The sequence below is a fragment of the Notolepis coatsorum genome, assembly GCF_963971535.1.
Source record: "Notolepis coatsorum genome assembly, chromosome: 3".
In the NCBI taxonomy this organism is placed as follows: domain Eukaryota; kingdom Metazoa; phylum Chordata; class Actinopteri; order Aulopiformes; family Paralepididae; genus Notolepis; species Notolepis coatsorum.
In genome coordinates this window covers 82,450,656-82,474,828 of record NC_140167.1, presented here as the reverse complement: position 1 = coordinate 82,474,828, position 24,173 = coordinate 82,450,656, and the positions used below count along the sequence as shown (strand labels likewise).

Sequence of the window (24,173 nt, the reverse complement as noted above, 5' to 3'; positions counted from 1 at the left end):
GGTCAGAACAGACTCACAACTGACTCGGAACAGACACAGAACAGACTCAGAACAGACTCATTGCAGACTCAGAACAGACTCAGAACAGACAGTCAAACAGCTGCATACTACAGTACATGCATCATTATGATCAATCTAAAAGCACAATCCAAGCCAAGTAATTTCCAATATATATATATATATATATATACATAAACATAACCGCCAATACGTATCGTGTAACCAGGTTCATGGCATCTGTGGTGCCTTTAAGCCTGGCCAGCTCAAGAGATTAGTCCCGCCCCGATGAATTTGATTGACAGCCTAGTGTGGTTCATACGCTAGACTCATTCTTCCTATATGCAGTGTTTACTGAATTAATCAAAGGGCTGCGCTGCAGACTACAGAGGCTGGGAGTGACCTTCTGGACTACAGAGACCTTCTGGACTACAGAGACCTTCTGGACTACAGAGACCTTCTGGACTACAGAGGCTGGGAGTGACCTTCTGGACTACAGAGACCTTCTGGACTACAGAGACCTTCTGGACTACAGAGACCTTCTGGACTACAGAGACCTTCTGGACTACAGAGACCTTCTGGACTACAGAGGCTGGGAGTGACCTTCTGGATTACAGAGACCTTCTGGACTACAGAGACCTTCTGGACTACAGAGGCTGGGAGTGACCTTCTGGACTACAGAGACCTTCTGGACTACAGAGACCTTCTGGACTACAGAGACCTTCTGGACTACAGAGGCTGGGAGTGACCTTCTGGACTACAGAGACCTTCTGGACTACAGAGACCTTCTGGACTACAGAGACCTTCTGGACTACAGAGACCTTCTGGACTACAGAGACCTTCTGGACTACAGAGACCTTCTGGACTACAGAGGCTGGGAGTGACCTTCTGGACTACAGAGACCTTCTGGACTACAGAGACCTTCTGGACTACAGAGGCTGGGAGTGACCTTCTGGACTACAGAGGCTGGGAGTGACCTTCTGGACTACAGAGACCTTCTGGACTACAGAGACCTTCTGGACTACAGAGACCTTCTGGACTACAGAGGCTGGGAGTGACCTTCTGGACTACAGAGGCTGGGAGTGACCTTCTGGACTACAGAGGCTGGGAGTGACCTTCTGGACTACAGAGACCTTCTGGACTACAGAGGCTGGTAGTGACCTTCTGGACTACAGAGACCTTCTGGACTACAGAGGCTGGGAGTGACCTTCTGGACTACAGAGGCTGGTAGTGACCTTCTGGACTACAGAGGCTGGTAGTGACCTTCTGGACTACAGAGGCTGGTAGTGACCTTCTGGACTACAGAGACCTTCTGGACTACAGAGGCTGGTAGTGACCTTCTGGACTACAGAGGCTGGTAGTGACCTTCTGGACTACAGAGGCTGGTAGTGACCTTCTGGACTACAGAGACCTTCTGGACTACAGAGGCTGTGGCACCAACCTGTCCAGAGGCATGAGGCCTGTCTCTGCATGTCCCCCCTCATTGCTGCCTATGTGACCAGCAGTCCTCCCTCCAGTCTACCATACCTCAGCCAGGATCCAAATCCTCTCAATCTACCATACCTCAGCCAGGATCCCAATCCTCCCTCCAGTCTACCATACCTCAGCCAGGATCCCAATCCTCTCAATCTACCATATCTCAGCCAGGATCCCAATCCTCCCTCCAGTCTACCATACCTCAGCCAGGATCCCAATCCTCCCTCCAGTCTACCATACCTCAGCCAGGATCCCAATCCTCTCAATCTACCATATCTCAGCCAGGATCCCAATCCTCCCTCCAGTCTACCATACCTCAGCCAGGATCCCAATCCTCCCTCCAGTCTACCATACCTCAGCCAGGATCCCAATCCTCTCAATCTACCATATCTCAGCCAGGATCCCAATCCTCCCTCCAGTCTACCATACCTCAGCCAGGACCCCAATCCTCCCTCTGTCTACCATACCTCAGCCAGGACCCCAATCCTCTCTGTCTACCATACCTCAGCCAGGACCCCAATCCTCGCAGCTACTGTACTAACTTCTGGCCACGGCTGGTGAAGCTTCTCCTCTCGTAACGTATCCATACGCCAACTTAACAGCAAGAACACACTACGTCATAAACCTGCCAAAAGACTTGATGCACAAACGGAAAAAGCCTCAAATGCCTCTCCAGTCTCCGCCCCCACATGGGCCACCGCTGTCACACGGAATGAATGATGCGGAGCAGAGGCAGAAAGGGGCTTTAAAGGGACATGTTGTGAGAGTTGTTTTCCTGTGTGTTTGCATCGTTTCTACAGAATGAGGGGTTGTCCCAACACTGAGAACACATTGAGTAGTGTTCCTTCTGCAGTTGAGCCGTGACAAGAACCCTCCCTCTTGAAAGAATTATAGCCACAATAGCCGTAGTTAATAATCTGCATGTGTGTGTGTGTGAAGAGATCATGGAAAGATTTTGTTGAAAAGGACATGTTTTTGTCGTTTTTAACAAGTTAATGTTTGAGGTTCCCTTAAACATGTCATTGAAGTTTTTGCTGGGAATAAAAGCACTCCATTCTAGCAGCCTCTATACCTCTCTGTTTCAGTCCTGTTCTCATTCTAGCAGCCTCTATACCTCTCTGTTTCAGTCCTGTTCTCATTCTAGCAGCCTCTATACCTCTCTGTTTCAGTCCTGTTCTCATTCTAGCAGCCTCTATACCTCTCTGTTTCAGTCCTGTTCTCATTCTAGCAGCCTCTATACCTCTCTGTTTCAGTCCTGTTCTCATTCTAGCAGCCTCTATATCCCTCTGTTTCAGTCCTGTTCTCATTCTAGCAGCCTCTATATCCCTCTGTTTCAGTCCTGTTCTCATTCTAGCAGCCTCTATACCTCTCTGTTTCAGTCCTGTTCTCATTCTAGCAGCCTCTATACCTCTCTGTTTCAGTCCTGTTCTCATTCTAGCAGCCTCTATACCTCTCTGTTTCAGTCCTGTTCTCATTCTAGCAGCCTCTATATCCCTCTGTTTCAGTCCTGTTCTCATTCTAGCAGCCTCTATACCTCTCTGTTTCAGTCCTGTTCTCCAGTGCTGGTTCTGTGCCTGTAATGAGCAGGCCGCTCTTGTCGTACAAATATGCTAATTATCGTGCATCCAGCAGTGGTGCATGGTACCGTCGAATGAAATTCAGATCAAATTGTCAAACTAGACGTTGCAGATCAAAGAGAGAGCGAGAAGGAGAGTAGGAGAGAAAGGCTATGCAATTAGACTGGACAGACACAGAGGAGATTAAAGTAAACGGTCAGCGATGTAGACACGACGAGGTGAAGGCGCAGACTAATCGCACGCTAAAGATAGTGACATATACAATAAAACCAGACGTACAATCACATCGTATATACCAACAAGCAAGTGCACGCACCCAAATTACACTGCACAGAAGATTAAAGGGAAATTCTCCCCCTCTTCTCTCTCTGTCTCCCCTCTCTGAAAATCCGATGTGTGTGTGTATCCTTGTTTTACTGAACACTATATATATATATATATATATATATATATATATATATATATATATATATATATATATATATATATATATATATATATATATATACACATTGTGTTCATATATCTTATGGGGATATAGAATGGTCCCAACAAGTACAGAAGACTATTTCAGGTTTAGGTTAGGGAATTAATGTAAGTCAATGGAATGTCCCCACAAGTGATGAAAACATGGCTCTCTTTGTGTGTGTGTGTGTGCGTGTGTTATATTAATCCTTATGGGGATATAGAATTGTCCCCACAAGGACAGAAGACTATTTCAGTTTTAGGTTAGGGTTAGGGAATGAATGTAAGTCAATCGAATGTCCCCACGAGTGATGAAAACATGTCTCTCTCTGTGTGTGTGTCCCCACTCCCCAGGCCAGTGTATGTCTCAGCAGTGCGCCCCCAGTCTGATGAAAACATGTCTCTCTCTGTGTGTGTCCAGGCCAGTGTATGTCTCGGCAGTGCGCCCCCAGTCTGATGAAAACATGTCTCTCTCTGTGTGTGTCCAGGCCAGTGTATGTCTCAGCAGTGCGCCCCCAGTCTGATGAAAACATGTCTCTCTGTGTGTGTGTCCCCAGCAGTGGCGAATCCTTGTGGAAGCCAACGGAAGCCATGCCTCCCTATAAATTTCATATCAAATTATGAAATATGAAAAAAAAAAAAAAAAAAAAAAAAATTAAAATATAATTTTTTTTTAATATAGTTTACATTCATTTTCATCTGTGTTTTTTTTTTTTTTTTTTTTTTTAATGTCTCCCTCTTCTCCTTCTCACTCCCTCTAACACACTGTCAGACTGTGCTCACTACTGCAGCTAGTATAGGAGAGAAGCAGTGGGTAGGTCTCTTTCTCCAGGCTTCCAGCATTATAGAGTGAGTCCAAACTCCAAATCCGATCCTAGCCAATCAGATTCGAGCTGACTGCCACTGGGCCACACCCTAAAAGTTTAAAACGGAGCTGGGAGGAAGACGTTCAGCATAATATTCCACCTGGAGGCGGGGCAGGTGCCATATTTTCCCCTCTGCACTCTGAACATTGTATTAACCCGTAACTGTTCCCACGGGCCGAATATTGCCCCGATCCTCGCGAGATTAAATCCACGGGGACCTCTCGGCGTGCCGAAGCTTTTCCTAAATCACTTCCATCATCGAAAACGAGGGGAAAAGGTCGGCTCGCGACCCTGAAAATGTCGCGTGATTTTAAAAACGCTGTATTAAGTGAGCCTATTATGGGATCCACGCGAGCTTTCTATCGTGGAAACATCTGGGCGTCCCGCAACTTTTACTGATTCACATGTAGCCCCTAAAATGCTTAGAAAAGGAAAACAGAAAGCGTGGAATAAACTCGCCGAAACGGAAAAGTGTCCCACGGGCGCACCGTGATTCCGATCCGCGTGAAAATATTCACGGCCATAGAGGAGACCGTGGGACACCTTTTTGCAACCGAATATGTGTCTCGAATTTGCTCCCACGCGGCGCGCAAAATCGCGCAAGGAAAAATCGGACCAAAAATTAACCAATGCTCCAGCAGTATTAATGACCCTGATGTAAACAAGACAAACGTCTTTCTCTGGTCTGCATCCCCTTATACAATTGTGTGTGAATGAATGAATGAATGAAAACTTTATTAACAGATTGCAGAATGGGTACAGTACAGTACAGCTCAATACATACAATTGTTAAGGGGATGCAGACCAGAGAAAGACTTTCGTCTTGTTTACATCAGGGTCCCCCATTTTCAATTCATCGTAAATGTGTATTGAGCCGTACTGTATTGTACCCATTCTGCAATCTGTTAAATAAATAAAAATAACGTTTGACTGGCCGCCGAGCCATACTGTAGTGTACATGGTGACTGCTTGACTTAAAAAAAAAAAAAAAAAAAAAAAAAAAAAATTATTAATAAAAATATTGAATAATTTTTTGAATAATTTTTTTAATAATTTTTTTTGGCTTCCCCTGTTATTTTACCCACGCGACGCCACTGGTCCCCAGGCCAGTGTATGTCTCAGCAGTGCGCCCCCAGTCTGATGAAAACATGTCTCTCTGTGTGTGTGTCCCCAGGCCAGTGTATGTCTCAGCAGTGCGCCCCCAGTCTGATGAAAACATGTCTCTCTGTGTGTGTGTCCCCAGGCCAGTGTATGTCTCAGCAGTGCGCCCCCAGTCTGATGAAAACATGTCTCTCTGTGTGTGTGTCCCCAGGCCAGTGTATGTCTCAGCAGTGCGCCCCCAGTCTGATGAAAACATGTCTCTCTGTGTGTGTGTGTGTCCCCAGGCCAGTGTATGTCTCAGCAGTGCGCCCCCAGTCTAAACACATCGCTGTGATCTTGGACCATGGGGCCTCGGTGACCGACACGCAGCTCCAGATCGCCAGAGACTCGGCGCTGGTCATCCTCAACGCCGTGGACGAACACGACAAGGTAGAGGGCTCTGCCATCGGCTCACTGTCTTACAGCTATTACACAAAACATAAAGAGTGGTCGAACACGACAAGGTTAGAGGGCTCTGCCGTCGGCTCACTGTCTTACAGCTATTACACAAAACATAAAGAGTGGTCGAACACGACAAGGTAGAGGGCTCTGCCGTCGGCTCACTGTCTTACAGCTATTACACAAAACATAAAGAGTGGTCGAACACGACAAGGTAGAGGGCTCTGCCATCGGCTCACTGTCTTACAGCTATTACACAAAACATAAAGAGTGGTCGAACACGACAAGGTTAGAGGGCTCTGCGTCGGCTCACTGTCTTACAGCTATTACACAAAACATAAAGAGTGGTCGAACACGACAAGGTAGAGGGCTCTGCCGTCGGCTCACAGTGTGTCTTATAGCTATTAACCCCTTATGCTGAGGGCACATTTAGCATAAAATGCCTGACGATTGCATACCCAAAGTAATCCGCGATTTATTACTTGAACCACTTATAGCACATGCATGAGTCTGGTCTCTTTTGAAAGGAAACATTATGAACTTTCTTCCACAACAGGAGAAGAATCACTCTTGAGTAATAAGAGTTAGAGAGGTTTCAACACACTGAAGTAAAAGTTTTGTGTACTCACATTTCTGTTTACTTGTTGCCAGATGCCTGTTTTTGAGTTCCAGCTGAGAGGTAGGAGCTGGAAAACATAACGGTCTTATCCACAGTACAGGTCCAAAGTTTATAACAATCCCACGGCGAATGAGTGTTTTACAAAGGTTTTTGTGATCTGTGTAATTCGGCATGATTATCCAAAATGGCCGCCCGCTTCCATTGATTCCGATGTTCTAGTCGAAACAAAGGACTTCCCTGGCTTCTTCTACCCCTTCTCATTGCAATCAGCCCTCACATAGCTCCAGAATTTCATTGGCTTCAAAGATGGTCAATAATTTTCACCATCAGTGGTGACTGGTCAGTTCAGGACACGACGAAACTGGACATGTCGAAACCCACCCTCTCTCTCTCTCCCTTCCTTCCCTTCTCTCTCCCTCTCTCTGTTTCTCTCTCTCTCTGTTTCTCTCTCTCTGTTTCTCTCTCTCTCTCTCTCCCTCCCTCCCTCCAGATCTCCATCCTGTCAGTGGCAGAGTCAGTGCGGTCCTGTTCTCTGGACCAGTGCTATAAGAGCCTCCTATCTCCTGCCACCAGTGAGACGAAGAGGAAGATGAGTATCTTCATCTCTAACATCAAGGCATCAGACAGTCCTACGCAGCACGCCCAGGGCTTCCAGAAGGCCTTCCAGCTCCTGCGTAACACCAGCAGCGTCAGCAAGCACTCACCCAGTAAGACACCCAGCCCCTGCCCCTCACACCCAGCCCCTGCCCCTGCCACCCTGCCTCTCACACCCAGCCCCTGCCCCTGCCACCCTGCCTCTCACACCCAGCCCCTGCCCCTCACACCCAGCCCCTGCCCCTGCCACCCTGCCTCTCACACCCAGCCCCTGCCCCTCACACCCAGCCCCTGCCCCTGCCACCCTGCCTCTCACACCCAGCCCCTGCCCCTGCCACCCTGCCTCTCACACCCAGCCCCTGCCCCTCACACCCAGCCCCTGCCCCTGCCACCCTGCCCCTCACACCCAGCCCCTGCCCCTGCCACCCTGCCTCTCACACCCAGCCCCTGCCCCTCACACCCTGCCTCTCACACCCAGCCCCTGCCCCTCACACCCTGCCTCTCACACCCAGCCCCTGCCTCTCACACCCAGCCCCTGCCTCTCACACCCAGCCCCTGCCTCTCACACCCAGCCCCTGCCTCTCACACCCAGCCCCTGCCTCTCACACCCAGCCTCCTGCCCCTCACACCCAGCCCCTGCCACCCTGCCTCTCACACCCAGCCCCTGCCTCTCACACCCTGCCTCTCACACCCAGCCCCTGCCTCTCACACCCTGCCTCTCACACCCAGCCTCCTGCCCCTCACACCCAGCCCCCTGCCCCTCACACCCAGCCCCCTGCCCCTCACACCCAGCCTCCTGCCCCTCACACCCAGCCTCCTGCCCCTCACACCCAGCCTCCTGCCCCTCACACCCAGCCTCCTGCCCCTCACACCCTGCCTCTCACACCCAGCCTCCTGCCCCTCACACCCAGCCTCCTGCCCCTCACACCCTGCCCCTCACACCCTGCCTCTCACACCCAGCCTCTCACACCCTGCCTCCTGCCTCTCACACCCTGCCTCTCACACCCAGCCTCTCACACCCTGCCTCCTGCCTCTCACACCCTGCCTCTCACACCCAGTCTCTCACACCCTGCCTCCTGCCTCTCACACCCTGCCTCTCACACCCAGTCTCTCACACCCTGCCTCCTGCCTCTCACACCCTGCCTCCTGCCTCTCACACCCAGCCTCCTGTCCCTCACACCCAGCCTCTCACACCCAGCCTCTCACACCCAGCCCCCTGCCTCTCACACCCAGCCCCCTGCCTCTCACACCCAGCCCCCTGCCTCTCACACCCTGCCCCTCACACCCAGCCTCTCACACCCTGCCTCCTGCCTCTCACACCCTGCCTCCTGTCCCTCACACCCTGCCTCCTGCCTCTCACACCCAGCCTCTCACACCCAGCCTCTCACACCCTGCCTCTCACACCCTGCCTCTCACACCCTGCCTCCTGTCCCTCACACCCTGCCTCTCACACCCAGCCTCTCACACCCAGCCTCTCACACCCTGCCTCCTGTCCCTCACACCCAGCCTCTCACACCCAGCCTCTCACACCCTGCCTCTCACACCCTGCCTCTCACACCCTGCCTCTCACACCCAGCCTCTCACACCCTGCCTCTCACACCCAGCCTCTCACACCCTGCCTCCTGTCCCTCACACCCAGCCTCTCACACCCAGCCTCTCACACCCAGCCTCTCACACCCTGCCTCCTGCCTCTCACACCCTGCCTCTCACACCCTGCCTCCTGCCTCTCACACCCTGCCTCTCACACCCAGTCTCTCACACCCTGCCTCCTGCCTCTCACACCCTGCCTCTCACACCCAGTCTCTCACACCCTGCCTCCTGCCTCTCACACCCTGCCTCTCACACCCTGCCTCCTGCCTCTCACACCCTGCCTCTCACACCCAGTCTCTCACACCCTGCCTCCTGCCTCTCACACCCTGCCTCTCACACCCAGTCTCTCACACCCTGCCTCCTGCCTCTCACACCCTGCCTCTCACACCCAGCCCCTGCCCCTGCCACCCTGCCTCTCACACCCAGCCCCTGCCCCTCACACCCAGCCCCTGCCCCTGCCACCCTGCCTCTCACACCCAGCCCCTGCCCCTGCCACCCTGCCTCTCACACCCAGCCCCTGCCCCTCACACCCAGCCCCTGCCCCTGCCACCCTGCCCCTCACACCCAGCCCCTGCCCCTGCCACCCTGCCTCTCACACCCAGCCCCTGCCCCTCACACCCTGCCTCTCACACCCAGCCCCTGCCCCTCACACCCTGCCTCTCACACCCAGCCCCTGCCTCTCACACCCAGCCCCTGCCTCTCACACCCAGCCCCTGCCTCTCACACCCAGCCCCTGCCTCTCACACCCAGCCCCTGCCTCTCACACCCAGCCTCCTGCCCCTCACACCCAGCCCCTGCCACCCTGCCTCTCACACCCAGCCCCTGCCTCTCACACCCTGCCTCTCACACCCAGCCCCTGCCTCTCACACCCTGCCTCTCACACCCAGCCTCCTGCCCCTCACACCCAGCCCCCTGCCCCTCACACCCAGCCCCCTGCCCCTCACACCCAGCCTCCTGCCCCTCACACCCAGCCTCCTGCCCCTCACACCCAGCCTCCTGCCCCTCACACCCTGCCTCTCACACCCAGCCTCCTGCCCCTCACACCCAGCCTCCTGCCCCTCACACCCTGCCCCTCACACCCTGCCTCTCACACCCAGCCTCTCACACCCTGCCTCCTGCCTCTCACACCCTGCCTCTCACACCCAGCCTCTCACACCCTGCCTCCTGCCTCTCACACCCTGCCTCTCACACCCAGTCTCTCACACCCTGCCTCCTGCCTCTCACACCCTGCCTCTCACACCCAGTCTCTCACACCCTGCCTCCTGCCTCTCACACCCTGCCTCCTGCCTCTCACACCCAGCCTCCTGTCCCTCACACCCAGCCTCTCACACCCAGCCTCTCACACCCAGCCCCCTGCCTCTCACACCCAGCCCCCTGCCTCTCACACCCAGCCCCCTGCCTCTCACACCCTGCCCCTCACACCCAGCCTCTCACACCCTGCCTCCTGCCTCTCACACCCTGCCTCCTGTCCCTCACACCCTGCCTCCTGCCTCTCACACCCAGCCTCTCACACCCAGCCTCTCACACCCTGCCTCTCACACCCTGCCTCTCACACCCTGCCTCCTGTCCCTCACACCCTGCCTCTCACACCCAGCCTCTCACACCCAGCCTCTCACACCCTGCCTCCTGTCCCTCACACCCAGCCTCTCACACCCAGCCTCTCACACCCTGCCTCTCACACCCTGCCTCTCACACCCTGCCTCTCACACCCAGCCTCTCACACCCTGCCTCTCACACCCAGCCTCTCACACCCTGCCTCCTGTCCCTCACACCCAGCCTCTCACACCCAGCCTCTCACACCCAGCCTCTCACACCCTGCCTCCTGCCTCTCACACCCTGCCTCTCACACCCTGCCTCCTGCCTCTCACACCCTGCCTCTCACACCCAGTCTCTCACACCCTGCCTCCTGCCTCTCACACCCTGCCTCTCACACCCAGTCTCTCACACCCTGCCTCCTGCCTCTCACACCCTGCCTCTCACACCCTGCCTCCTGCCTCTCACACCCTGCCTCTCACACCCAGTCTCTCACACCCTGCCTCCTGCCTCTCACACCCTGCCTCTCACACCCAGTCTCTCACACCCTGCCTCCTGCCTCTCACACCCTGCCTCTCACACCCAGTCTCTCACACCCTGCCTCCTGCCTCTCACACCCAGTCCCTGCCACCATGCCTCTCACATACTAGGCTTCAGGACAAGAGAGATATCAGGTTTACTAGGCTTCAGGACAAGAGTGATATTAGTCTTACTAGGCTTCAGGACAAGAGTGATATTAGTCTTACCAGGCTTCAGGACAAGAGAGATATTAGTCTTACTAGGCTTCAGGACAAGAGTGATATTAGTCTTACTAGGCTTCAGGACAAGAGTGATATTAGTCTTACTAGGCTTCAGGACAAGAGTGATATTAGTCTTACTAGGCTTCAGGACAAGAGAGATATTAGTCTTACTAGGCTTCAGGACAAGAGTGATATTAGTCTTACTAGGCTTCAGGACAAGAGTGATATTAGTCTTACTAGGCTTCAGGACAAGAGTGATATTAGGCTTACTAGGCTTCAGGACAAGAGTGATATTAGTCTTACTAGGCTTCAGGACAAGAGTGATATTAGTCTTACTAGGCTTCAGGACAAGAGTGATATTAGTCTTACTAGGCTTCAGGACAAGAGTGATATTAGGCTTACTAGGCTTCAGGACAAGAGTGATATTAGTCTTACTAGGCTTCAGGACAAGAGTGATATTAGTCTTACTAGGCTTCAGGACAAGAGAGATATTAGGCTTATTAGGTTTCAGACTATGGGAGATATCAGGCTTACTAGGCTTCTGGCCTAGGGATATTAGTCTTACTAGGCTTCTAGACAAACTTAATTCTGTTACTAACTTAACTTAATAACAGAAAATGTATTGAATTGTCAGTTATGTTAACATTAAAGACCAATTGGTCCAAAGGTCCAATTCTGATTAAATCTATCAGCGAAAGACTTGCATGATTCTCCCTTGATGGTATATAAAAATTTGATACAAATTGTCATGTGATCTTAGTTGAAATTAATTCTGAATTGCTAGCAATTTTTTTGTTGACTTATGATGACATTTCAGCTTGTTTGCTTGAGTTCTCACTGTTTTGTGCAAGTGTTGCTTTTGAGTGTTTGTGAATGACTAATTTGTTCAAAATGTGTGTGTGTGTGTGTGCGTGTGCGTGTGCTTTCAGCCACAGACATGGTAATAGTCTACCTGTCGTCTGGTATAACGTCCCGGGAGTCGTCTGAGCTGGAGAAGAGAGCAACTCTCAGCGTGGTGCGGGAGGAGAACAGACACCTGAACAACTCCGTCATGATCCTCACCTACGCTCTCATGAACGGTACGACAACAATCTGATCTGATGTCAGTGTAATATCTTCCATTATACAACTCCGTCATGATCCTCACCTACGCTCTCATAAACGGTACGACAACAATCTGATCTGATGTCAGTGTAATATCTTCCATTATACAACTCCGTCATGATCCTCACCCACGCTCTCATGAACGGTATGACAACAATCTGATGTCAGTGTAATATCTTACATTATACAACTCCGTCATGATCCTCACCTACGCTCTCATAAACCGTACGACAACAATCTGATCTGATGTCAGTGTAATATCTTCCATTATACAACTCCGTCATGATCCCCATCTACGCTCTCATGAACGGTACGACAACAATCTTAATCTAATCTTAGTATAATATCTTACATATCTCACATAAGATCTCATGAAACAATCAAATATATTATATAGCAGTGTATATATGTATTATATTGTTGTATTTATTATAGTGGTGTGTATATATGTATTATATTGGAGTATATATATAATATAGTAGTGTATATATTATATTGATGTATATATTATATTGGTGTATACATTTATTATAGTGGTATATATATGTATTATTGTGGTGTATATATTTATTATTGTGGTGTATATATTTATTATAGTGGTGTATATATTTATTATATTGGTGCGTATATATTTATTATAGTGGTGTATATATGTATTATATTAGAGTATATATTTATTATAGTGGAGTATATATGTATTATAGTGGTGTATATATGTATTATATTGGTGTGTATATATTTATTATAGTGGTGTATATATGTATTATATTGGAGTATATATTTATTATAGTGGAGTATATATTTATTATAGTGGTGTATATATGTATTATATTGGTGCGTATATATTTATTATAGTGGTGTATATATGTATTATATTGGAGTACCGGTATATATTTATTATAGTGGTGTATATATTTATTATAGTGGTGTATATATTTGTTATAGTGGTGTATATATTTATTATAGTGGGGTATATATTTATTATAGTGAGGTATATCATTTTAATATCCTAATGAAAAAAATATTCATTGTAATATCAGTCTGTGTGTGTGGGTGGCTATATATATATGTGTGTGTGTGTATCTATTTGTATGTGTGTCTATTTGTGTGTGTGTCTGTGTGAATGAATGAATGACATTATATTTTTGTGTCATGTCTAACGACCAATCCCTTACGGGATTATAAGACACCAAAAACAACAATTGAACATAACAATCATTTCCCAAGGTTTCTAAGCGACACCGTGCACACCATCAGAGGCCAAAATACATCACATCTATGTTATTTCCATGCGTTTATCCTAAGCTTTCTCTAAATATTCTGCTAGTGCAAATACCCTGTGATCAAAAATCTATTTTAATCTATCTGCATCACTAAACCACATTAACTCAAGGTTTTGACACAACTCATAATATAGTGGACAATAAAACATAAAATGAAACTCATTCTCAATATCGATGACACAGTAAATACAGATCCGCTCCTCTTCAAGTTTCTCAAGTTTCTTTAATAGTTGTCATACAGAAGTACAGAATACTTTTATACAAAATGCTTCTTACTGTTACGCTCCAGAGACTGTGCAAGACAAGATAAGTATGAAATAAAATAACATAGTATAGCATGTAAATTAGAAGTAAAAAAATGAGGTCACAGTGTTCAGTATAGACATATGTACAATGTTCGATGCAGAGTAGACGTAACTGAGTTACCATATAATATACAATACTGTGTAGTGTACTAATATACAATACTATATAGTGCAAGGCAGAAATAGGATGAGGTGCAATTTAGGTACAATTTACAGTAGGTGTACGAGTTGTAGTGCAAATCCTTTATTAATAAATATAAAGTGTGTTTGTGTGATCTAAAGTGTGGAGAGTGGGTGCTGCAGTGTGTTGTTTGTTTAAGTGAGTGTGTGGGTGTGTGTGCTGTGTGCATTTGATGGTTGTTGCATAGTGTTTATTGTTCGTTTAGCAGCCTGATGGCCTGGGGATAGAAGCTTCTTCTGTGTGTGTGTCTATGTGTCTGTGTGTCTGTGTGTCTGTGTCTGTGTGTCTATGTGACTCGTCTCCATCAGATGTGATTAGTGCATCTCCACATAAACACTTGTTTTGTTCCTGGGCCCTGTTCCTCGTAGGTGGCTAACTGAGTTAGGCGGATCATTTTTCAGGATATCTTGACATAAGTCAGGCTTTTCCGTTCCTCGAAGCAAGTTTGGCTAAATCACTATGGCAACAGATCGAAAAATGTTAACCTGCTCCAGAGCAGGTTTACTTGAGTTAGCTGGATATAAGCTGGCCACTCCCTCCCTTGTTTTATGTGTTTCCCCATACCTCCACACAGTAGGTTATGTATGGAACTATGAGCGAACAGTACAACAAATGGAGTGAGTTATTGTTTAAGATATATTTCATTTTATATAATATTGCAATGGTTTTGGATATTTTTCTTTAAAAAAATGTTATCTGATTTCCAGTTTAGTCTGAAAGAGTTGAAATAACTATTTTCGCTAGCAAGATCTCATTAGATTATTCATTCCATTAAGCCTACTGCCAGCAGGCACATTAAAGAAATATAATCTGATTGATTGGGGTAATGAGGGACTTAAAATGTGCCTATATATATGTATTTAACTTGTCTGCGATATCTTCCCGTTAGAAAATCATGGTTTTCGGGGATCGACACCTCCCCCTTTTCAGGTAAAACGGCCACGCGCAATTATCCTGATTACTGAAGTCTGGATCGAATTAACGAGACTGAATCAGCCTTCGAGAAACCGAGATAGCCTGACTTCAATCATCGGGTTAATTTAAAGGGGAACTATCTTATAAATGGCCTTTTTCAGTGTTTAGCATTGTTTCCTAGCTATGTGGACTTATATTAATATGATCTATGTCTCTAATTCTCATATTGGCGCATTCTTCCAATTCTCCTCTCACAATATTCACCCTCACTGAACTGAGTCATCTGAAAATGTGCTGATTTGTGATGTCAGAGAGACTCAGCTGCATAATAATGTGGCCCCATGTGGCATCAGGCCACACAGTGGTTGGAGCCCAGGCTCAAAACGGCTTAAGATCTTGAGGTAGAAAAATGCTGTTTTTGAGTACTTGATTAGAAATACAAAAAAATGAATAAAAAAAATAATAATTACAGAGGTGTTCCATAAACTCACAGGAATTGTGTAAAAGTGCCCAAATAGTGAAAGAAATAGTCAAATAGTTCCCCTTTAAGCTGGCTAATGGGACTTTTGATCGACTTAGTTGAACCAGGTACGGGGAACGGGGCCCTGGTCTGCTGTCAGCAGCTCAAAAACTGTGCGTGTGTGTCTGTGTGTGTGTGTGTGTGTGTGTGTGTGTATGCATGCATGGTGCCCATGTAAGGTCACTGGGTTGCTGGGTGCTGCCAACATAAGAGGTGTTTAGTAACCAGCTGATGGTTCTCACACGATTGGATTTTTCGATTTATTATAGTGTTGTATATATTTATTATAGTGGTGTATACAGTATATTTATTATAGTGGTGTATACAGTATATTTATTATAGTGGTGTATATATTTAATATAGTGGTGTATATATTTATTATAGCGGTATATGTATATTTATTATATTTGTGTATATATTTATTATAGTGGTGTATATATGTATTATAGTGGAGTATATATTTATTATAGCGGTATATATATATTTATTATATTTGTGTATATATTTATTATAGTGGTGTATATATTTATTATAGTCAAGTATATATTTATTATAGTCGAGTATATATTTATTATAGTCGAGTATATATTTATTAGTCTAGTTAGTATATATTTATTATACACAGTAAATTTCACAGAGTAAATTTTATTCAAACTGAGTCAAATTTACTCTGCGAAATCTACTGTGTAGTAGTGTATATATATTTATTATAGTAGTGTATATATTTATTATATAGTGTATATATTTATTATAGTAGTGTATATATTTATTATAGTAGTGTATATATTTATTATATAGTGTATATATTTATTATATAGTATATATATTTATTATAGTAGTGTATTATATTTATTATAGTAGTGTATATATTTATTATATAGTGTATATATGTATTATAGTAGTGTATATATTTATTATATAGTGTATATATTTATTATAGTAGTGTACAGTATATATTTATTATAGTAGTGTATATATTTATTATAGTAGTGTATATATTTATTATATAGTGTATGTATTATAGTAGTGTATATATTTATTATATAGTGTATATATTTATTATAGTAGTACATATATGTATTATAGTAGTGTATATATTTATTATAGTAGTGTATATATTTATTATAGTGTATATATGTATTATAGTAGTGTATATATTTATTATAGTAGTGTATATATTTATTATAGTAGTGTATATATTTATTATATAGTGTATATATTTATTATAGTAGTGTATATATTTATTATATAGTGTATATATTTATTATAGTAGTGTATATATGTATTATAGTAGTGTATATATTTATTATAGTAGTGTATATATTTATTATAGTAGTGTATATATTTATTATATAGTGTATATATTTATTATATAGTGTATATATTTATTATAGTAGTGTATATATTTATTATATAGTGTATATATATAGTGTATATATTTATTATATAGTGTATATATTTATTATATAGTGTATATATTTATTATAGTAGTGTATATATTTATTATATAGTGTATATATTTATTATATAGTGTATATATTTATTATATAGAGTATATATTTATTACAGTCTCACCTTGTGACCCTACGGCGGTCCGGCGTCACCGCGGCCGGAGCCTTAGTCCCGGCATTAGGACTTGATCCCGCTGTAATCCGCTCGCTGATTGGCGTCCCGTTACATCATCCCGGGGGCCAAGTGGAGCAAGAGGGGGACAGCTGCTGCTTATCGTGTCTCCTCTGGGCCAACTCTGGCGTCCTCCTCAGCGTATGTCCGCGGCGTCCGCGGCAGGATGTCTGGTGTTTATGCGTCCTAAACCTCTGTTTGGGGACAGACAAAGCCTGGTCTGGAGGTATGAGGCGTGTATTTACAGGGGGGTTTCCACACAGACTGGCTGCTGTTTATGTGTCCTATACTGTTCTGGAAAGACACAAAAGCCCACGATAGACAGATGGGGGAATTGAAGATTGAAGATTCGGCGAGCGGAACATTCTGACTATGCCGTCACCACGGTTTAGCGGCCCGGGTTAAAGAACAGGGCTCACTGGTCCAAGGTCAGTGGTTAGCCCTCGCTAACAGGGCTCACTGATCCAAGGTCAGTGGTTAGCCCTCGCTAACAGGGCTCACTGATCCAAGGTCAGTGGTTAGCCCTCGCTAACAGGGCTCACTGATCCAAGGTCAGTGGTTAGCCCTCGCCAACAGGGCTCACTGATCCAAGGTCAGTGGTTAGCCCTCGCTAACAGGGCTCACTGATCCAAGGTCAGTGGTTAGCCCTCGCTAACAGGGCTCACTGATCCAAGGTCAGTGGTTAGCCCTCGCCAACAGGGCTCACTGATCCAAGGTCAGTGGTTAGCCCTCGCTAACCGTGCAACTTCACTGTAGACCTCCCTTTCTGCTTGGGAACAAAGGTCAAGCCTCTATGTATTATACTATATTATAAGATACTGAGTACAGAGCTTGCTTTGTACTGTAGAGGTACCAGGCACATATGAGCTGTTGATCTGTCGTTCTCTACTGAAGACATGTTGATCAGCCTCTCTGATATGAATGTGAGTCGTTGTTTATCTTCTCGTCCTCTTCTTTTTTAATCATCTTTCACTTCCTCTCACCCTATCCTTTTCTCTCCTTCCTAATCTGCCCTCTCTCTCTCTGCATCTTTATTCCCCCTCTTTTTGTCTTCTCTCTCTGACCTTTCTCTCTCTCTCCCCCCTCTCTCCCTCCCCCTCCTACTCCTCCTCTCCTCTCCTCTCCTCTCCTCTCCTCCCTCTCCTCTCTCTCCTCTCCTCTCCTCCCACCCCCTCCTCTCCTCCTCTCCTCCCCCTCCTCTCCTCCTCCTCTCTCCTCCCCCTCCTCCTCTTCCAGAGGGAGTGACGGGTCTGAAGGAGCTAGCCTTCCTGCGGGACCTGGCGGAGCAGAACTCGGTGAAGTACGGCGTGGACCGCCAGTCGGACCGGGACCGGGAGCGCGCCATGGCGTCGTCGTCGTGGGGGTCGGCGGCCATGCTGCCGGTGATGAAGGGCAGCATGATGGTCCTCAACCAGCTGAGCAACCTGGAGACCACCGTGGGGCGCTTCTACATCAACCTGCCCAACCGCATGATGGACCTGGCTCGCTTCAGCCTGCCCTACTCGGACCCCATGGGAGACGGTGAGCACTTTACTTTTCATTTGAAACTAAGAAAAAGAAGGCGGCTGTGGTAGCGCAGCGGACTTAGCACTCGTCACCAACGCGAGAGACACTGGTATCTAATCCGGCTGTCAGCGTTGCCTCTGGCTTGGCCGGCCGTCATACTGGCTCAATTGGCAGAGTCAGCGGGAGGGAAGCCGGTGAGGTGGTATTCTGGTCATTGTAAACAGCGACTCCTACAGGTCGGTCAGGGCGCCTGCACAGCGAGGGAGGGAAATGGTGAAGGTAGTGTGATCCTCCCACGCGTTACACTTCACCAGTGAGAGTCCTCGCTGCCAGGTGAAAAGAGGCTGCTGGCTGTTTCCTATGTATCGGAGGAAGCGTGTGATAGACTTCAGGGCTCCCTAGACCGACCAGTGGGGGGGCACATGTGCGCAACGACCAGGACGGGAAGGGGGGAATTGGCATAACGACTAAATTGGGATGGCAGGAAAATACATGGATAAAAAAAAAAAAAACTAAGAAAAGGTCATTTGAAATCAAGAAAAGGGTGATTTGAAAGCAGGAAAACACTATAGCCCTCTGTTTAGCTGCCTGGCCTGTGAATCTATCTGTCCATCGGACTGTCTGTCTCTCTAATAGTATTTGAATAGCCACTGTGGTCCTGACTCGAGTCCCGTTGTGTCCCAGGGTTCATCATGACCGTCAGCAGACCGTGTTACTTTGGGAACCTGCTGCTGGGGGTGGTGGGCGTGGACGTGAACCTGGCCTACATCCTGGAGGACGTCACGTACTACCAGGACTCCCTGGCTTCATACACCTTCCTCATCGACAACAAGGGTCAGTGTCGTCGGGGACCTCCATCTAGCAAAATGTTATATAGGATTAACATATTATTACCACAGCAAAGCGGGCCTAATTGTTTGCAATTAACAAGTTCATTGTGTGTTGTATTCGCGGTTATACATTGTATGTTGTCGTCGTATGTTATATATTCCATTTTGAATCTCTGCTTACCTGCTGTCCGCACTGTTTGCAAATCAACTATGACTACTGCTGTTGAACCTGGACTGCTACATACATACCAATGTGCAACAACTGTTGTATACACATGTACTTTACACACAAATCCAAATGTTCATATATGTATATAGTGTTTTTTTTTTTTTTTTTTTTTTTTATGTTATTCCATAAACCTTAAAATCTTATTTTATTTAACTGTAGGGTTGCGCATAATGCCTGCTGGGCTATTAGCTTAGCCTCATCCAGAACCAGCTGCTCCATAAGTACACGGTACTTGTAGTGCTCAGAAAGTTCAGTGTGGGCATCGAGTAGGTGGTCTAGTGCCATCTTAAGGTCAGTGAATTCTCTCTCGCTGTCATGGACCAGGTTAGGCAGTTTAGGTACAGGGACTGGCTGCCTGGGAGGCTGGAGAGCGTATGAATCCTGTAGTGATGTATACTGGGGCTGACGGACATACTGGACCGGTGGAACTGGTACAGAATAATAGGGTGCTGGACCAGGTGTTGGATCCACCAGCGGATAGGCTGGCTGAGTCGATGGAGCAGGCTGAGGCTGATACACTGGTTGTGGATGGTGGCTCAGTTGGTGCGGCAGCGCTTGATACCCTTGCTGAGCCGTGATGACTGGTGGAGGCTGATATGCTGGTTGTTGATGGCTCTGCTGGTACGGCAGCGCTTGATACCCTTGCTGAGCCGTGATGACTGGTGGAGGCTGATATGCTGGTTGTTGATGGCTCTGCTGGTACGGCAGCGCTTGATACCCTTGCTGAGCAGGGATGACTGGTGGAGGCTGATATGCTGGTTGTTGATGGCTCTGCTGGTACGGCAGCACTTGATACGCTTGCTGAGCCGTGATGACTGGTGGAGGCTGATATGGTGGTTGTTGATGGCTCTGCTGGTACGGCAGCGCTTGATACGCTTGCTGAGCCGTGATGACTGGTGGAGGCTGATATGGTGGTTGTGGATAGTGGCTCAGTTGGTGCAACAGCGATTGATGCACTTGCTGAGCAGGGATGACTGGTGGAGGCTGATATGCCCTCGCTGCTGCGACAGCGGTTGTGTATGGTGAAGGCGCCGCTGTCCAGGAGGGTAGTTGATGGGTAGACTGCTGAGGTGAACCTGCTGAATGTTGGCCCACTGGCTGGAGAGCAGCTGCAGTGGGTAACCGTTGTGCAGGGTAGAGCGCTGTTGCAGTCTGGAGTTGATAGTTAGGCTGTGCAGGCGTAGCTGTGGTATATTGATACGCTTGATATGCAGATCTCATTGGCGTAAACTCATACCGGGTCTGTGCGGCGGCTGGTGTGCTGCCATGCCTGCTCTCCACAGTCGATGACACAGGCTGGTTTGACTGGTAGGTAGGCTGGTATAGGTCCCATTGTCTCGCCTTGTCGACTGCTCCTGGTAGTAAGAGGCAGGGAGGGGGCCCGAGCGCAGTGTGGAGCTGGTCATCTGTAGTTGCAAACTCGGTCTGCAGGCTGAGTGACCGCAGCTGCTGTGCGCTGGCACCTTCGCTGTCTTGTAGAGGCAGAGGAGGATTATGCATGACGGATGGTGGGAAGCTATAGCCTTGCAGGTGTGCTGGAAGCTGTCGCAACCTTCCTCCTCCTCGTATTCCACCTTCATCTGCTGCTGCGTGTCCATGGCGCCGCCGTGGGTGAAGTACTCCGGCTCGAAGGACCAATATTGAAGATATAACGTTTTGTAATGTTTGCTGGAGGCACCTCATCCAAAACGGCACACCCCGGTCAGAGAGTGGACACAAAGACAGAGAACAGTCCTTTGTAGTTTTAATATTCTATCAAAGGATCAAGGATGATGAGGTTTCTCAGAGTGATTGGTATTCCAGAGTGGGTTTCATCCAGGTTGTAAGGCTGGATGAAAGTGAGAGATTGAGTGATTTAGTGAGTTTTTTTTTTATCATGAACGCGCTCTTTCACCGTCAAAGCAGACAGCAGTGGAACCAAACATGTGCCGGCAAGATGGCAGCTGAATTTAAACCCATTAGGGCCCCTGGGCTGTCCAGAGAGATGCCCGACTAGATATAATAGGACCCCTGGGCTGTCAAAGAAGTACCTGACTGCAAATAATATTAATAATATGGCATAACAAATGGCATACAAATAATGGGGAATTTACAACAATATGACTAGTGCTCTAATTTCTCTAGTGCTCCTCCTGCTGAGCACGTTTCACTGTAGTGTTGACCTTGTGTTAACATACTGGAACATAAGGAAACTTGAACTGGTTGAGGGTTGTACCAATAAACCACTGCACGTCCACGTTACTTAATCGCGTTACACACACGTTACACACACGTTACACGTTACACACGCGTTACTTAATCGCAGAGACGAATCGCATCAGCGATCCTACAGACAATGCATGCGTGTGTGTTCCGGTGTGTGTGTGTTGTGGATAATAGCCAATGCCAATTAAAGACCTCTGAGCAGGTCCTGCATTATTATATATTATTACATTGAGCTCATGGAGGAGAGAGCGGGGGGAGAAAATGAATGAATGTGATGAGAGCATTGACATTAAGTGGTTGTAGCTACGGCTGTGGGGGTGCTGGAGACATGATCCAATAGACTTTTATACGCCCGAGTCTCCTGAACACGGAGAGAACAATCCCAAGTCGATCGGTACTTTCTCTGCCAAGCTAGTCACTGGGTAGACAGAGGAGGGAGAGAGTTGGAGGGTAGAGGTACTAGAGGGGGGAGAGAGTTGGAGGGTGGAGGAGGGAGACAGGGGAGAGTTGGAGGGTGTGGAGGGTTGCCTGTTTTATTGCAACACCACTATCACCGACATCTAAGAACGGCCCTTCTAAGGTGTCTCTGGAGATTTTTTGGCGGTTTCACGCCCTCTTGAACTCTCTCTTCAAAGTTCTTTTCAACTTTCCCTTAAGGTACTTGTTGACTATCGGTCTCGTGATTTCTAGATTTTTTTGAGATTTTTTTTGCCTGTGGTGCATTTTTTCCTATTGCTACAGTAGGTTTTAGTGAGTTTTTCCTTACCTTCGCGTGGGGTATGTCTGGGAGTGTTGCATTCATTTATTTTATTTATTTAAAATGTTTTGGACTTCATGGTGTTTTTGTTTTGTTCTTGATTTATTGTGATGTTTCTTCTTGACTTGTTTAACACATTCGGGGCCATTTGGATCCGTCTAATATCACTCTAGACGGCCAGCATTTCTAAACAGACTTGCATAGGCCGTGAGGCTGTTTGTAGAGCTAAATCTATACTTTATAGTATTGCTATCTGTCCATTCTCATTGTCAATTGAGACCATAAACCGTCCCTTCAAAATGGCTTAAAGAAATAATTTTTTCATCAATACGTTCTCATTTGATAGCATCTTGAATATAAGCGTTATATGGGATTTGGACTAGTATATTTCCTGGAAGGCGAGATACAGGGCACTAAGCTAGTAACGTTAAATCCAATGGTATTTCGGCTATACAGAAGCTAGAGTTAAAAATCAAACTGCATATGATCGATATGATGGTCCACCATGAATGCATGAAAGGGGGGGTCGGGGGACGTCGTTTCTGATTATTCATTACCAATAACCGCGTTAGCCTCAGTAGCCACATTCGCTGATCGGGTGGATGGCTATCATAACGAGGCCTGATCAGCATGTAATTTTACGTGAAAAAGATCTTACCGTGGGCCGGTTGGATCCCCCAAAGGATTTCCCAGTTATCGATCGCCATCTGGTAGATCGATATGGCCATTGGCTGATGATATATTCCTTTACTGCACACTGAAATCCGCGTCCCAAAACGTATTCCGTGTAACAGGCTACAGGCATAGCTTCAGGTTAGCAGAAAACTATATTGGAGATCCAGAAAAAACAAGACAACTTTTTCTAATTCAAAGAGTAGGGTACTTCTGCAGTGCTGCTCGGTGACATCGAGTAGGTTATTACAATGGAATAAAAGCCAAAACAACCTTGCCACGGACATGTCCGTGGTTGGTCCTCAACCGTTGGATCCGAAACACGGACATCTCCGTGGTTGGCCGGGAAACGGTTAAAGAAGACGTGTCCGGCCCATGGGGACATTAACGTGTGTTGTCGGGCCTTACAAATAAATTGAATTATATTTGATTTGAGGGTAGAGGAGAGAGAGAGGAGAGAGTTGAGGAGTAATTTTATGAAGGATAATTCAACATTCAACTGTGCTTCAATAGAAGCACCAGGGACACTGTACCAACTGGCTGATATGCACACACACTAACACACACATTCACTCACACACTCACACACACTAACACACACATACACACATTCACTCTCACACACGCATTCACTCACACACACACACTCACTCACTCACTCACTCACTCACTCACTCACTCACACACATATACACACACTCTCTCTCTCTCTCTCTCTCTCACACACACACACACACGCACACACTCTCTCTCTCTCTCTCTCTCTCTCTCTCTCTCTCTCTCTCTCTCTCTCTCTCTCTCTCTCTCTCTCTCCTCTCTCTCTCTCTCTCTCTCTCTCTCTCTCTCTCTCACGCACACACTCTCTCTCTCACACACATACTCACAGACTATGGGTAGACAAGGAAAGATGGTTGCATGGGCTGGCTGACCAACAGGAAATTACATCACTGGTTATAGTTTGGACCTGAACCAAGTCTTCTTGTTCTTTTTTTTCTCCTCATTTGAAAAGAAAACGACAAAACAACAAAAGCCTTGACTTGAGTGCAG

General features: G+C 47.0%; 1 protein-coding gene across 1 annotated transcript in view; it reads left to right on the top strand.

Annotated features, from left to right (window-relative positions):
- Positions 1 to 24,173, top strand: part of cachd1 (cache domain containing 1) — a 286,337-nt gene that overhangs the window by 216,116 nt on the left and 46,048 nt on the right. The window contains 5 exon segments of the mRNA XM_084311268.1: positions 5,767 to 5,911; positions 7,030 to 7,246; positions 11,926 to 12,075; positions 18,164 to 18,448; positions 19,118 to 19,267. Of these exon segments, the coding sequence (XP_084167394.1) occupies positions 5,767 to 5,911; positions 7,030 to 7,246; positions 11,926 to 12,075; positions 18,164 to 18,448; positions 19,118 to 19,267 (947 nt within the window).